Below are 16,834 nucleotides of genomic sequence, written 5' to 3'. Positions count from 1 at the left end.
AAGGAGTCACGTATACAACAATTCAGACGTCCGACTTAATTTAATCAAATGCCTACAGGTCCAGTTAACCTTGTTGGGCCCTAGGTCTGATACCCAGTCTAGCACAATATTAAACAACCTTTTATTTTTACAACTAAATTAAATAATTAAAATATGTAAATAGAAATAAATTTGAATTACATATAGATAAATGCAACTTTTTTAATCAAATTTATTTATTCAGATATAAAAATATTCCTTACTACAGAAAATTTAAGTGATAATTCCACCGTGCGATGTTGCCAGTAGAACATATTTGAGAAACTTTTTGCAACTTTGATTACATGTATTAAATATCAACACATACCCCATTAAAATTTCCATTCGACACACTTGAAGGAATCTCTTGGGAGCTTCGTGCATGATTTTTTTTTATCCATGTTATTATATAGAATATTTATTGATTACACTGATAATTAATTTTGTTGAAAATTTTATTTACCACTTTTAATAGGATATTTCCATTTAACTATTTTTTTTCATAGAACTTGAAATATTATTTAAGGGAACTGAGTCCAGTAACACCTATATCAGGATCAAACCTAACATTTTATAGACTTTAGGCAAAATTATAAATATGGGCCTTTATATAATTTTGATAATTATGTTATTGGTACAAAATCAGTTTTACCAATAATTAACTTCTATTAGAAAATCTAATTGATTATCTTGATACTTTATTTAAGAGGATCAAATCCAATACTACTCAAATTAATGACATTTTAATATGAATTTTTATATATAAATATTTTAAAATATAAACATTTATCACATAAAATTAGATGCATGAGTTATTTAAAAATGGAATGTTTTATTATATTAAATAAATAACATAATGAAATAAAAAATTTAAAAAACATGTATTATATTTGCATTCAATTTACTTCTATATTATCGTTTGAAATATTTTATAAAAACCAAAAATATATTTTACTCTCTTATGAATATAATACATAAAAAAGCTAACAATAAAAAGAATTTATAATTTTATCATAATTTTATATTTAGGAATAAAAAATAGGTATATATAAGTAATAATTTTATGGTTAAAATATATTTTTAGTTTTTCTAAAGTGAGAATTTTGATTATATAGATAGATGGATAGATAAATAAATAGATAGATAAATATATTATTTTTCATCCCTAAAAATTTGAAATTATATTTTAATCCATATTATTATATAATCATTTTTAACTAATGTATTTATTATAAGGTTAAGTGACCATCTTAAATAATATTATAACTGTTTATAATATATATTATTTATTTACCTTAAAATGAACATTAAGGATCAAAACAATGAATTTAGGTCTTTGAATGATTTTTTTTATAACTATAGTATTGGTACGAAATATCCACATCGGAAATAATGATTAATCTTTGTTGAGGACTATGAGTGAATACAAGGTGAGTATTCCACACTTCCAACATAATTTATTTCATACCCAAGGTTAGGGTTCAAACCTTGAACATCTTGGTTAAAGACCACAAGCTGTTACTACTTGTACAAACCAATATTAGTTAGATCTTCGATGGATGAAAACAAAAGAAAAATATTTTATAGAGACCAAAATCAAAACTTATTTATTTTATGAGGACCCAAAATAATGTTTACTTCGAACAATAAGCAAAAAAAATTGCAAAGATCAAAATTAAAACATATTCATTTTTTAGATATTAAAAATATATTTTAAGTCTAATTTTATTTTTAAAAGTAATATAGTTATTTCACAATTATATATATTTTTCAAAAAAAAAAAACATTGGGCCCCTCTTGATCATGGGCCCAAGACGGCACACCTCTAAACGATGCCTAGAGCCGACCTGACTTGGATCAACATGTTAGTGCTTTGTGCATGACAGTCCATTTGATTCATTTTATTTATTAGGTTTAATTACTCTTTTATCATGTAATTTTGTAGACTTTACCTTAAATTTTTTTAATTAAAGATGTTTTATTTTAGTTTTTACATATATCATTTTTGTTCCTTTAGTTCACAACATCTATTTATATAATAACTAAAAAAAAAAGTTCATACAATTATATGAACTAAAAATAAGAAGAAAAAAAGTTGTGTATAAAAATTAAAATAAAACATTTTTAATTACAAAAACTAAAAAGTGAAAATTCATGAAATCATTGAAGCCATACAAGTAATTGAACTTATTTGTAACGTGTTTAGTAAAATTAGCTTATAAACTACTTAAAAAAATTAAAATAAAAAAAAAACTAGTTACAAACTTATAAATTATAATCTAGGAGTTAAAAAGCTGAAAACTTTAGTTGGCTAAATTAAAAATGTTAAATAAAATTAATTGATAAAGTAGCTTATTAATATAAAATGACATTTAACATATGGATAAAATTACTTCTAAATTGAAAAAGGTAAAAATAATAATTTCAAGTAAATTAATAATAATATTAAAAAAAAACTAAACTTATAAGCTACTTCAATTCACGTACCAAAAAAACATATTTTAGCCAAAACAAAAACTTATAAATTGAGCAAAAAAGTTTATAAGTTCTGCAAATTCCTTACCAATCACTATTAAAATATCATTCAATTGTCATTTTAGAATATAAGTATTAATTAATTCTTTTTTATTATCTACCTAACGGCTGGTGAAAAAAACAAGTATTGTTGTCAAAGAGCATTATTCTATATTGGAAATTGATACGACAAATAAATTGAGGCAAAAAGATCATGATTTCAAATAATATAGTCAACAATAATCGCTTTGCAGCTGGTTATTAACCCTTTGGAAGCAGCTACAAAAGAATACTAGGGGTTATACTAGTAATACCGAGACTAGTTATACACTAATGCTTTGCCATTCCTCCTAACTAACATCTATCTTCAAGTAAAATACATTACTCTAGTACATCACAATAGCCAAGGCTAGGAGGATTCAAAAATGCTTGGTTGACATTAGCATATAAGATTGGGATACATATCTTTAGGACAAAGAATTGACACACTCTACTGTCCCCTAAGACAATTAAGCAACAGAACCATTCCTACTTTTGTAATCTTTCTCTAACTCTGAGATCTCACTCTCAAAGAAGGCTGAGTGGAGAGCCCTCACACACTGCTCAGCTTCACTGTCATTTACAACCAATGAGATGTTCACCTGCCACAAAACAAAACAGAAACATTTAATACATGTAAATGAAACCATTACAGGGTCTTGACTTGAATGTGAATGCCTCTACTTTAGAATACTCAGCTAGAATATGACAAACAAGTTTACAAAGCCGAGATAATTTTTGAAGTGTGGGGTCATGGATGGGGAAATTTTATGTATGAATTATTAGAATGGAGATTTGGGACTAACTCAACCCAGGTGAGAGTTGTTCCCCATTTATATATACATTGTTAGCCTCATCTCTAGTCGATGTGTGACTTGTGTTTATTCTAATACATCCTCACGCTCAACACTATTATACTTTATGCGTGGGTAAATGGTAGATGACTCTTTTTAATAGTTGAGGATAAGCAGAATTTAGATTTTTTCGAATATACTCCCTCACACGAGTCACACCCACCACTATTGGCTTAGAATGTAAGTTTGAGCCTAACTAAACCGGTTTGTAAAACGAGAATTGTATTCTACTTATATACTATTTGTTAACTTTATTTTTAGTCAATGTGAGACTTAGAATTATCTCAATGCATCCCCACATGTCTAACATTATTAAATTTGATGCATGAATAAATGGTGGGTGACCTTTTTTAATGATCTAAGATAGATAAAACTTAGGCTTTTCCAAATATGAAAAATGCAAAAATTATGCTTGATCATACCCCCCTCCCCCCACCCCCCCACACACACATTATAAGTATGTTTATGCACAATAAGCACGCTTCTCGTGAATATAACACTCATATATTCCAAGGTACCTTGAGTTTGGAATCATTAGCGCATGCCAAGTGCACATAATAACAATTGGTGCAAGCCTTTGCCGTGCGTGGGGATAAAAAAAGCTATGATTCCTAATGGCTAATGTAATGAATGATAATATAAAGTGGATTAGGTGGATACCTTAGATGCACCTTGAGAGATCATTTGCACAGTGACACCAAGTGTTCGAAGAACTCGAAAAGCCTGCAACAGAATGTCAATCAGTGATTTCCTAATGTCACCAACAGAAGGAGCTAAACAAAAGTCTAATTGCAGAACATAATCTTGCATGCGGACATGAATTAATTTGCGCCTAAAAACACATTATAAAGCATGTGTTTTTTATTCCAAGATCAGAAATGCCCCCAAGGCTTTCCAGGAAAATAAAATGATATCCCCAGTCCCCACGCACAGCAAAAGGGGGAAAATGTCCAGATAGTAATATTATAAATTTGTAAAAACAAACAATTAAATCTTTATAAAAAAGTGAAACTTGGGATAGGAACTAATTTAATAAAGTGACCATGATACGGAACCTTCTCCAATATTAGTGATGATCTCTGAACATTTCCAATGAGAGAGATGATGGATCTATTCTGTAGAAGATTCACCACAGCAATTTTCTCGAGTTCTTCGACAACATGATCAAGTTCCTGCTAAAAAATAGAGGATGATTGCCAATACGCACATTATGACTTACAAGTTCATTTAGCAAACATTAGTTTATTTAAAAGTCTATTTGGGTAAACTTTTTCAGAAATTAAAATTAGCTTATGCATAAGCAATTTTATAGAAGCCCTCCCATATTAGCTTCTTCAAAATCTTATTTTTAACCTGTGCATAAATTAGTTTTACCTTATAAAGAATCTTACTTTGCTTTACCATCTAATTTTTTCTTTCCTAGAAGTGCTTTTTGAGAAACTTAAGCAAACAGCCTAAGTCTAAAACTAGGTGATATGATATCCAACCAAATAGACACCATCTAACAAGATCATCAGGGACACTAGAAGAAAGGAAATTAGAACACCGCAAAAATATCATCACTCGTTAACAAACTAACCAAAATAATACAAATGTCTTACACTTGCCTGTTGAATTAGCTCTCTGCTCCATAGCTTTGATGGATCCAATGTCAAGGAAACACTTACTTCACTCGTAGCAACAACATCAACCGATATGCCTAACTCTTCAAAGATTGAAAACACCTGTATACATGTGGAGGTATGAAAACTAGAAGGGATTCAACTTCAACCACTCGAACAACAGGTCTAATAGGCATTAGTTCTCACCTTAGCAAGAAAACCATACTGACCAAGCATGCGAGTGCTCACTATATCTAACATGGTCACATTACGTTTCAAAACAATGCTTGTTAATACTGCCTGCAGGTGAAAAAGGAAAACTTATAAACACTGTTTTAGTCTTCTTTGAGAAAATGGGATTTACTATTTATGTCAAAACTAAATTCTACAAACCTTGCTCATATCTCTTGCCTTGGTGATGAGTGTACCTGGAGCTTTAGGGTTGTAAGAATTTTTAACCCTAACAGGAATATCACTTTCTCTTGCAGGCCTCATAGACTGTGGATGCAGAACCTGAGAAATCAGAGATATGAAAGATTTAGATTCGCCTTTAATGGGATTATTTAGATATCCCAAGACACAATCATTGGATACACATCATACTCCTCAAACAGCTGTAAGGTGATAAGCAATAAGACCTTTTTCTTTATTAGACTCAGTAATAAATTAGGTAATAAACACAAACAAATATATAACCTTATTAACAGAACAAATGTCCGATTACTTGGAGTGCCTAGTAAGTGACCAAAAAAATGTTTTCATGTTAACCATTCTATACAAAATAAGCAGTAAACAAGGCATGCAAAAGCATTCAATTAGGAACAGAGATGCTAATTCAACAATTTTCTGGGAATGAGGCATTTAATCCCATGCAGATAGAATGGCATGATGACTAATGAATAACGATAATGTCAATATCACTCGTTAACCCTCGGAAACTCATCTCTCTATTCTGGTATATATCCCTTTGGTCCAATTCGAATACAAAGTTTTCTATTAGTTTTCAGTAGTACAATTGGGAAGGTGAAGTCCTTCGTATACAGCTTCTACTATATCCACAGCCTATTCAATGCACATATTTCTCCATTTCCAATTTTAACACTTCATGTGGAACATTGTCTCCTTGCTTCTACTATTTCAATGATAAAGAAATTTTAGTTCTTTTATCATTCATCTGTACGTTGAGTTGAGACGAGAACAAAAATTGTGATGATGCATACCTTAAACTCCTTAAAAATGAATAAGTTTCTCATCAACCAATCTTTTTCCCTGCCAATTTGCTATGGAATTTGAATTTGGAACTCCCCCCCCCTCCTCCCGCCCCAATCCCCCAACAGTTAAATCTTATTTTGGTCTATAATGCCTAGTAAAATAATATCATGTTGTTATTGCACATAAGTTTTATTATTTAATGTTTCTACTTTCTTATGTTAGCATTTGTTTAAATAAGAATGTAATAAGCTTCTAAGCATTATGTTCAGATGTGTGTTGTGTGACTCACAGTATTAAAACTTCAGTAAAACATGCAAAACCAGTTTCAGAAGCTTGATGGTCCCGAATTTTCTAAATCAGTTTTGTGGCATATATTTATATTAATTTAAATGATAAGTTGCACATTTGCACAGCCTCAGGTATTTCTTCATTATGGATGTTATGTGCAAGTGCAGCTCCAAAACATTACTCATTATTTTTATATTGTTGTGAATTACTTTACTTTTAGATCAACTTGTTCAGGGAAAATTGGGTGTCTACACGTTAGAGCAATTTCTTGTAATACATCTAATGATTTTGGTAACAATAAAGATTCTTAGAATTTTGTCCCTGTACTGTTGCCGTTCTCTAGTATGGTAGGCATACAGGAATTATCTGCAAGGTCTGTTCTGTTTAGGAAGATGGCATGTTGTTTGTGGCTTCTCTCCTGTATTCTCACATGGTTTAACAGATTTTTTTATTGATGTTGCATTTGTTTACCCTCGTAGGCTCTGTTTTTAAGTTTCTCAATTTTGAAGGACGCTTTATTGGACTGCATCGTTGTACAGTTGTACTTTTTTCTCTTTCTATAATAATTCTTTTTCTTTCATACAGAAAGAAAATCAACAGAAGTATAAAACCACAACATTTATAAAGTAAATGATAAGGCATGAAGCAGAACCAAGAAAACTAGCTAGAACTAGAATTGTTGGAATTGTGGGGTTTTAGGCATAGAGGGGGAGAATAGAGATAGAATAATATTTATTTGTGTACTGTGATGTTTTACAATAAGATGTTATGTGATGATAAAACCCAAAGCACACACCCCTATTTATACTAAGGGTAGCATTGGTTAAGGAATCAATTCGCAAAAAGTTTACATTGAAAACTAAAATAAAGTTACACAGAAAATTGTCCAAACACACTTTATAATGGAAACTTTCTATTTTTTATTCCTTATCCAGTTTACTAAGGGCACTGGTTAACATTTTCCTTATACTAATAATCACAACTATGCAAAACATTGAATCTAATTCTAAGAGATAATTTCTAAGATACTCTAAAATATTCCAAGATATAATATTGATATTATGAGATATTTCATCAAGAAACTACATTTTTCTTTCAAACTATAAATATTGTCAAAAGAATTGGATAAGTGAATGTAATGATACCTGAGCACCAAAGTAGGCTAGTTCAGCAGCCTCATCAAATGTCAAATAAGGAACAGGTTCTGCTTTTGGATATATATTTGGATCACAGGTTAGGACACCATCAACATCCTTCCATACCTGTTTAAGTGATTGAAATTAATTGTTTTCTTGTCATCTCCATTTTGACATACATGTGTTTTTATGCACCAATGTACAAACCTGGATCTCAGGCAATCCTAGTGCTTTCCCAATTGTTGTAGCTGTCAAATCACTGCCCCCTCTTCCCAGTGTTGTCACTGCACAAGATTTTCTGGCCTTCAAGAAGAAAAACAATCCCAAAGTTTTTCTAATTAGAGAATTTGCATTTTAGTAACACAAAATCCTGGAGAAGAAATGAAATGAACAGAAGCATTGAAAAAACATGACATCATAAATACCTTTCCAAGGAAGCCTGTAACTATTGCAATTGCAGGATCGGATACCCAATCACCATGCAATCTCTTTGCAACAGCCGGATAAGTTGCTTCCAAAATGTCAGCATTTGTGAAGTCATCAGTAGTTATAAAACCAATCTCAAATGCATCGTACTGTCCAACAATTAAATTAGCAATAAATCACTATGATCAAAGACAACAAATAAAAATCTGAAGATCTTGCACTGATTTGGGCTATCATGATAAGCAATAAAAGTACTAACAAGTAACGACCTTTTAGTTACAATATCATATGTATTAATAAGAAAATAGCAACACATACTTGGCGGGCCTTGACACCTATTTTATTAAGATATGCAGCAAAGATCCTAGTCGACATGCATTCTCCAAAGGAGACTAAATAGTCCTGAGTCCTTTTAGTCAATTCTTTCATCATAGCTATCCCCTTCAGAAGTTGCTCCAATTCTTCTAGATGCTCTGGAAATGTTTCCACATGCAACAGGATTTCACCCACAAAAATGAGTTCAAACATTTGATAATTAGAAAACAACCATACTGAGAAGAGAAGGAATATGATAGAACTTGTTTAGTTGATGATGTGATAAAATAAAATGAAAAACTTACAGCAACTATGAATTTATAAAAGAAAATCCATGGTAATTGTTACCATTATAAACAAAATCTATGACAGAATCTTAGCTTTTTTATTTATTTGAGAAATATATAAAGACAGATGGATTCTCACATACTCTTATAATATTATTCTCATACCAATTAAAAAATTCATTTACTTCATAATCGTGCACGAGTTAATGACAAAATCTAATCAGACTGTAATCCACATAAGTCAATAAATAGTAAATTCATATTGTTGTAATCTTTAAGTTAATAGTTGATTTGTTCCACATTAAACATAAGTAGTTCTATTCCTATGATGTATTGGCGCATCTGTGATAATTAATTAATAGTTTGTTATGAGATAATTAGCTTCTATTCTATCTTGTTCAGTTTTCTTTTTCTTATGCACTTTATTTAAATTTGATTCTTGATTGTTAGCAGTATCTGAATATTATTTCTCTGATTTATCATCAAAGTCAACTTGGTTTGTGTGTCAAAGTGTTTCATTCTTCCGCTGCACCAAAAAATTGTTAATTCAAACTGATAAACCATAAACATCCAGACTGGATTGGCATATTTAATGTCAAGGTGATCAATAATATAAGACCAGAGAAACACAACTCACAAACTTCCTCAGGATATGTTTGTATAAAATAGACTTGAATGTTGATATCGTAATCATAATTCACAACATAAGACAAAATTACTAATTACAGAGTCAAACAGTAACGCAAACAGGTATCATAAATAGAACAAATCAACTAAATGCATGTTCCACAGCCATAAGCCCATTGGTGCTATTGCTACACACAAATGAATACACAGAAATAGTCAGGTGAAGTTATCCGACAAGGCCTTTTTGATCTAAAAATAAATATTCCAATGCTCCAATATAACCATCAAATGATGTATTGTGAACCAAACAACTTACTTGCAATAACAGATTTGTCCACTCCAAGCTCATCCACAGTCCTGAGAGGCAGATAAGAACATCCAATCAGAAAGTAACATTTCTTTTGGGGTAAAAAGAATAAAGTGGTTTTTCTTTCATCAAATATTTTCTTAGGGCAAATTTAGATAAATCTCTCCAAAAGCACTTCTAGAAGAAAAAATAAGAAGGAAAATGAAAATGAGCTTCTCCATAATATGAAATTAACTACAGCAAAAAGTTAAAAATAAGATTTTAGAGAAGCTAACAGAAGAAGAGAACTTCTACAAATTAACATATGTATAAACTAATTTTAGCTTATGAAAAGCTCAATTCATTTTTCCTTTCCATTTTTCTCTCCTAGAAGAGTATTTTAGAGAAGGTTACCGAGACAGGCCCATACTAGGAAAAGCAAAAACAGAAAACTCTTTGCCCTTGCCTTAGATGCAGATCTTTTATAAAGCAAAGCTCCTCAATACTCGACACATTTATTACACCACAACTCACAGCTTTCTCTCCAGCCTAACAAGACAGAAACCAGCCCTTTTACTCAACAACAGTCCTTGACCAGCACAAAATCAAGAAGTGGAAAACCAAAATGAAAAAAAAAAAAAAATTACCAGCAAAAGCTTGTTTGTTGTCTTTCCCATAGCAGAGAGAACAACTATAGGCATCTCCTCTGGAAAACTCAATATAAGACTTGCAACCTCTCTCATCCTCTCAGCAGAAGCCACTGAGGAGCCACCAAACTTCATGACACAAGTGAAACTGGTTTCACCCTCACTCACCTTCCCATTCTCAGCCACACTCTTCTCAACCAAATCACTTGTTGAGGCCTTGCATGTCACACCGAATGCCACCTTGTTGCTCCAAACCCTCCTTCCACAAACAGGAGCAGCAAATGCTGAAAACCCCCTTTGAGTTCTCCAATGCACCAAGCTCCGCCTCAGAGCTACACCATGACTCCCTTGAACCCCATTAAGCTGCAACATGCTCGCCATGCTTGTTCCAACCATGTTATTTCGACAAATGACACAATCCTTGAGGGATCTGCAAAAGGGTTATCACTCAAACGATGTCTCAGCTTCCCCAAAGCTCGATCTGCACAAAAAAGAAAACACCCTTTACTCCATTTCCCTCACAGAATCAAAGTGAATTGCGAGTTAACAAAATCATGGTTGAAAATTTGGATTTTTATTAGTGACACTTGGTACCCGGAAAACGTGACAAGAATGAAAGCAAAATTGTGAATGAAAATAGAAAAAGAAAAAAACCTTGTGAGAAAGAGGTATGGAAGCTGAAAATGCAATAGTGAATGAAGGGGTTTTAGGAATGAAAATGAGAATGGGAAAGGAAAATGCAAAGGAAAGAAGGTGTGGGGCAACGGTGGCGGCACTCTTCTTTTATTTGTGTCTTCTCACTCACTCACCCCACAAAGGAAATGTCCAACTTGTGTTTATGGACGTGTTTTGTGTATACGACAAAATGTTATTTTAAGTGGTTTTTTTCACATGTTCACAATTATTAAAATTTATTGAAAAATACTACTTTAAAGTAACTGATACTTTAATCATGCAACACCGATAAATCTTTATTCTTTATTTATATCTATATCTATTATAAAAGAGATATACTTTAGTAATCATCTTTTTTATTTTTACTTTTTAATAAATTTTTATACTCTTAAATATTAAAAAAAAAAGTATATCAACTTTTAATATTTATTTATGTCTAATTATTAGAGATATAAAGTCTCTCGATTCCTCTAATTTATATTAATAAAAATATATATTAGAAATTTGTTATTTTTGTGTAGATAAATTTTAAATTTTAAGATGTGTACCGGAAAGGTCATATCAGCCACGTGAATCGGCACGTCATGACCTATCAGATATTGACACATCTCGGACATCAATTCGGCTCAGTGAACGGCCGAGACCGTGAAGAACCAAAGGGAAACCAATCCTTTTTACATCGGCTCGGCCAAAGGCCCAGACCGAAGGAGTCATATCCGCCGTATCCTTTTGGTTCCCTGTCCTCGGCCAAGAACCAACAGAGCCAGAATGGTTAAGACGATAATCATGATTGATAAGGGACAACACGTGATTAAGGCATAACCAGCCGATTAGCATCGTATTACCTAATTTGGTAAGTGTCAGAGAAGGCCCACCACGCTCAGGCCCATGATAGGTAGTATAAATAAGTCACACGTAACGAGGTATGTCACTGTTCAATTATTACTCTTGAGAATCGTGCTTGTCCTGACTTGAGCATCGGAGTGCCTTTTGCAAGTACCTCCCCCCTCTGAAGATCCACCTGAAGCTCTTGTTCGGCCCTCTACCCACCAGAAGATTACGAGTGTACCCTCAGACAGGTACATTTTGGCGCCCACCGTGGGGCCGAACCGATAGCTTTTCAAAGGCAGACTGAGCACTACGTTGAAGAGAATCATGGCAAAGACAAAGAGAACTAACGTTGAAGACCACCAGTCCGAAGATGAGCACCAATCTGGGGCAGACAATGCTGAGACGGTAGACGAGACAAACCTGACCGAGATGGTACGCCAAATGAAAGAAGAAATGGCCGCCATGAAGCAACAACGGGAGAAAGATGCCCGCGAGATGGCTGCGTTACAAGAAGAGAATGCCGCCCTCAAAAATCAATACCGTGATCCCACATGGAAGCCCTCCGAGACGACGCACACTCAGGGGTCGTATCACTCTCTCGCCCATCACACCTCCATCCCACACACTTTTGTCGCTGCCCCAGGCAATCACACTTCGGTGCAGGCACCTGGCCGTATCGTACATGCCGTCCCGGCCGGCGCTCATCGACACCCGTTCACCCCAAACATCATGCAGTCCTCGCTCCTTGACCATTGGAAATCCCTGTCATTGGACAAGTATGACGGAATGACCGATCCAGATGAGCACGTGGACGTATTCCTAACCCAAGTCACTTTGAGCACCATAGACGACGCGACACTCTGTCGAATCTTCCCGACGTCACTGAAAGGACGTGCGCTGAGTTGGTTTACTCGGCTTCCTGCTAACTCGATCGACTCGTTCAACACGTTAGCCTCTTAGTTCACTATCCAATTCGCTACGAGCTGACCCCACCAGTTGACCTCGCTGGCGTTAGTTAGTATTCGTCAAGAGAAGAAGGAATCCCTTCGGGCATTCATGAGCCGGTTCAACAAAGCGGCGCTCGAGATTCGGGAGCTGAACCCTGCTGTAGCCTTACACCATCTCACCACTGCCTTAAAGCCAGGGCCCTTTGCCAACAGCATTTGTAAGAAACCACCCACGGACATGGACGATTTGCATCGGCGAGCCGACAAGTACATGCAAATGGAGGAACTAGCTGAGTTCCGTAACCAGGCTAGGGCGGAGGTGGCGGCTAAACCTGAAAAGCCGACCTAGAGTAGTTTTCGGAGCCGTCCGAAAGAACTCGTCCCCCACGAGAAGCCCCCTCACAGGCCGAGGTACTCGCAATATACGCCCCTCAATACTAGTAGATCGGCCATACTAGAGCAAGCGCTTGCCTCAGAAGTACTAGCCGTCCCGAAAAGAGCTTCGACCCCTCCCAGGGCCGATACGACCAAATCATACAGGTACCATCGTAACCGAGGACACTCAACAGAGGAATGCTCGGCTCTGAAGGATAAAATTGAAGATTTAATCAAGCAAGGACAGCTGCAAGGTTTTGTGGACCAACAGGGCTCATCCCGGTATGTCGATCGGTCCTGCCGGCATGATCAGCCTGAACAAAGGACAGAAACGCGCTCGTACAGAGAGCGCAGTCGGTCAAGGGATCGAAAGGAAGCGGAACCTTCGACACAACCTCGGCGAGTCATCAACACCATAGCTGGCGGATTCGCTGGCGGTGGCTCCTCTTCGTCAGCACAACGAAGGCACTTGCGTGTCGTTCGGCATGTACACGCGGTCGAAAAAGTCCATCGTCGTTTACCAAGCATTACCTTCACCGAGGCTGACTTTAAAGGTATCGACCCGGACCAAGACGATCCGATGGTAATTAGTGTGGAAATTCACAATTGTATAGTACGTAAGACTTTAGTCGATCAGGGGAGTTCTGCCGACATCCTCTATTGGAACACGTTCAAACAGCTGGGCATCCCAGAGACTGAACTGGTTCCTTACAATGAGCCTTTGGTGGGATTCTCGGGCGAGAGAGTCAAGAAGAAGGGTTACATCAAGCTGTCGACCCGGTTTGGGTTCGAAGGGGCTGAGTACCGAGACGTTTCAGTTAAGTATGTGGTGGTCCACGCCAACACGTCCTACAACATTTTGCTCGGCCGACCATCCTTGAATCGCCTCAGCGCAATCGTCTCCACTCCACACTTAGCTATGAAGTTCCCTGCCGAGTCGGGGCGAGTAATCACTGTCCATGCTAACCAAAAGACCGCGCGAGAATGTTATTTTGCTAGCTTGCGGTTACCAAGAATGAACGATCAAGCACCCAAACAACCGAGAGGTGTGCACTCGGTATCACAGCAATCGGCAATGGACCTTGACCCCCAGATAGATCAGGATGAGAGGGTCGAGCCCATCGAAGACAAGCAACCAATTCAAGTGGGAGTATTGGACTCCCAAGTCACTTACCTAGGAACAAACTTGTCCGAACAAGAACAGCGGGCTATTAAGCAGGTGGTCCTTGACAACAATGACCTGTTTGCTTGGCATCCGTCCGATATGCCTGGCATCGACCCCAATTTTCTTTGCCATAAGCTTTCAATAAGCAGGGAGGCAAGGCCGATTGCTCAACGGCGCCGGAAAGCCGGAGAAGAAAGGAAGGCAGCAATCGAAGTTGAAGTAAGCAAGTTGTTGGACGCTCGGTTCATCCGAGAAGTGCATTATACAACCTGGCTGGCCAACGTGGTCATGGTTAAAAAACCGAATGGAAAGTGGCGCATGTGTACCGACTACACTAATTTAAACAAAGCCTGTTCGAAGGACGCTTACCCGTTACCCAACATTGACCGGCTCGTTGATGGGGCATCCGACCACAAGTTCTTGTCTTTCCTCGACGCATACTCTGGATACAACCAGATCCGAATGCACCCTCAAGATGAAGAGAAGACTGCATTCATCACCGAAACGGCCAACTACTGCTACCGGGTGATGCCGTTCGGGTTAAAGAACGCGGAGCCACCTATCAGCGTCTAATGAACAAAATCTTCAGTGACCAGATCAGCCGGAGCATGGAGGTGTACGTTGATGATATGGTTGTAAAGTCGAGTGATGTATCGGCACATGCGCGCGACTTGACCGATGTGTTCCAGGCGCTTCGGAAACACCAAATGAGGCTCAACCCCGAGAAATGTGTGTTCGGAGTCTCAGGCGGCAAGTTTTTGGGGTTCATGTTATCCAGCCGAGGTATTGAGGCAAACCCAGACAAGTGCCAAGCCATCCTGGATATGAAAAGCCCAACCACCTTGAAGGAGGTTCAGAAACTAGCCGAACGGCTTACCTCGCTATCCTGGTTCCTCCCTCGCTTAGCCGAGATAGCCAAGCCCATCCTACTTCTGCTCAAGAAAACGGAACAGTTCAAGTGGACCCAGGAATGTGAACAATCTTTTCAGCAGTTTAAAGAATGGCTTAGCACGCCTCCGATACTGTCTAAACCGGCCGGTGACCTAGACATGATTGTCTACTTGGCGGTATCAAGCAATTCTATAAGTGCCGTCATGGTACAGGAGGACCAAGGCAATCAACAACCAATATATTTTATTAGTCGGACCCTGCAAGAAGCCGAACGGCGTTACCAGCTATTAGAAAAGGTGGCCTTGGGGCTCATCTATGCCGCCCGACGATTAAGACAATACTTCCAAAGCCACAAGATAATCGTCCGAACCGACTGCCCGGTTGCAAAAGTCCTCCGAAAACTAGAGATTGCCGGCCGGATGATGGCGTGGTCGGTCGAGCTCTCAGAGTTCGATGTGTCTTTCGAGCCAAGAGGCCCTATCAAGTCGCAACACTTGGCCGACTTTGTCAACGAACTCACTCCTCTGGGACGTTTTGAAGACGAGCCGTGGACCATGCATGTCGATGGGTCCTCCAATGCCTAAGGCAGTGGGGCAGGGATAATTCTTACTAGTCCTTCAGGTATCACAGTTGAGCAGTCCCTTCGTTTCAGCTTCCGAGCATCCAACAATCAAGCGGAATACGAAGCCTTACTAGCCAGGATGCGGTTAGCAACCGAAATGGGTGTGAAAAAAGTCATATGCTGGACCGACTCGAAGATCGTGGCCGAACAGGTCAACGATAATTTCCAAGTCAAGGACTCAAACCTGTTGCAATACTATCACTTATTTCAAGGACTCAAGGATGGCTTTAGTGAAGTTCAAGTACGGCACGTCCTGCGAAACAACAATGAGCAAGCCGAACAGCTAGCTCGGCTCGCCAGCAGCTGAAAGCCAGGGCAATTACGGACCACCATTCATCTTGAGATTCCCTCCCCAAGTGTAACCACCGAATGCATGGCAATAAATGAAGCACCCTCATGGATCGCCCCCATTCGGAACTATATAATTAATGGTGAACTGTCGGCCGACCCGTTGGAAGCCAAGAAACTACGAACGCAAGCGGCTCGGTACTCCATCGTAGCCGATGAGCTCTACAGGTGAGGATTCTCCACCCCGCTGCTCAAATGCATTGATGACCTACAAGCCAACTATGTGATGCGGGAAATCCACGAAGGTATTTGTGGTTCTCACTCGGGGGGCGAACCTTGGCAGCCAAAGTTTTGCGAGCCGGCTATTATTGGCCGACTTTGAAAGGAGATTGCGCCGACTTCGTCAAAAAATGCGTGCAATGTCAAAAGCACGGGAACCTCATCCACGCCTCGGCCGCCGAGTTACACAGCATCAGCTCCCCATGGTCGTTCGCCTTGTGGGGCATCGACGTACTTGGACCATTCCCTGTGGCAAAGGGGCAAGTCAAGTTTCTCCTCGTCGCGGTGGACTACTTCACAAAGTGGATAGAGGCCGAACCGCTCGCCTGCATCTCTGCCGCCAACATCCAGAAGTTCGTCTGGAAGAACATGGTTACCCGTTTCGGCATACCATACACCATCGTCTCGAACAACGGCCTTCAGTTCACGGACAAAAAGTTCAATTCTTTCCTTGAAAACCTTGGCATTCGACACCGGTTCACATCAGTTGAGCATCGTCAGTCAAACGGGC

General features: G+C 37.7%; 1 protein-coding gene across 4 annotated transcripts; it reads right to left on the bottom strand.

The window, feature by feature from the left end:
- Positions 1-2,730: 2,730 nt before the first annotated feature.
- LOC109814628 (aspartokinase 2, chloroplastic) lies at positions 2,731-11,073 on the bottom strand. Of its 4 annotated transcripts, none has more exons than XM_020379098.3 (14): positions 10,905-11,073; positions 10,251-10,731; positions 10,070-10,152; positions 9,634-9,674; positions 8,407-8,561; positions 8,088-8,237; positions 7,870-7,965; positions 7,672-7,788; positions 5,420-5,539; positions 5,234-5,326; positions 5,027-5,149; positions 4,481-4,600; positions 4,086-4,148; positions 2,731-3,173 (listed from the first exon to the last, which is right to left on the bottom strand). In XM_020379098.3, the coding sequence occupies exons 2-14, from the start codon at positions 10,644-10,646 to the stop codon at positions 3,042-3,044; spliced, it is 1,689 nt and encodes a 562-aa protein (XP_020234687.1). In that variant the 5' UTR covers positions 10,647-10,731; positions 10,905-11,073; the 3' UTR covers positions 2,731-3,041. The 4 variants fall into 4 exon arrangements, with proteins under 4 accessions (XP_020234687.1, XP_020234689.1, XP_020234688.1 ...); XM_020379100.3 differs by having other exon boundaries at positions 5,033-5,149; XM_020379099.3 differs by having other exon boundaries at positions 4,481-4,597; positions 10,905-11,072.
- Between the last annotated feature and the right edge of the window lie 5,761 nt (positions 11,074-16,834).

This window comes from Cajanus cajan, chromosome 1, assembly GCF_000230855.2.
Source record: "Cajanus cajan strain Asha chromosome 1, NIPB_CcT2T_4, whole genome shotgun sequence".
Lineage (NCBI taxonomy): Eukaryota > Viridiplantae > Streptophyta > Magnoliopsida > Fabales > Fabaceae > Cajanus > Cajanus cajan.
The sequence above is the reverse complement of the archived record's forward strand: the minus strand, read 5'-3'. Positions and strand labels throughout refer to the sequence as shown.

What these genes read in the sequence shown, in the direction of transcription:
- LOC109814628 (XM_020379098.3), bottom strand. Translation starts at nt 10,646, where the DNA reads ATGGTTGGAACAAGCATGGCGAGCATGTTGCAGCTTAATGGGGTTCAA. An exon ending in TTACAGGCTTCCTTGGAAAG is followed by an intron (nt 7,966 to 8,087) that starts GTATTTATGATG and finishes TTCTTCTTGAAG; the next exon opens with GCCAGAAAATCTTGTGCAGT. An exon ending in AGGCAAGAGATATGAGCAAG is followed by an intron (nt 5,327 to 5,419) that starts GTTTGTAGAATT and finishes TTTCACCTGCAG; the next exon opens with GCAGTATTAACAAGCATTGT.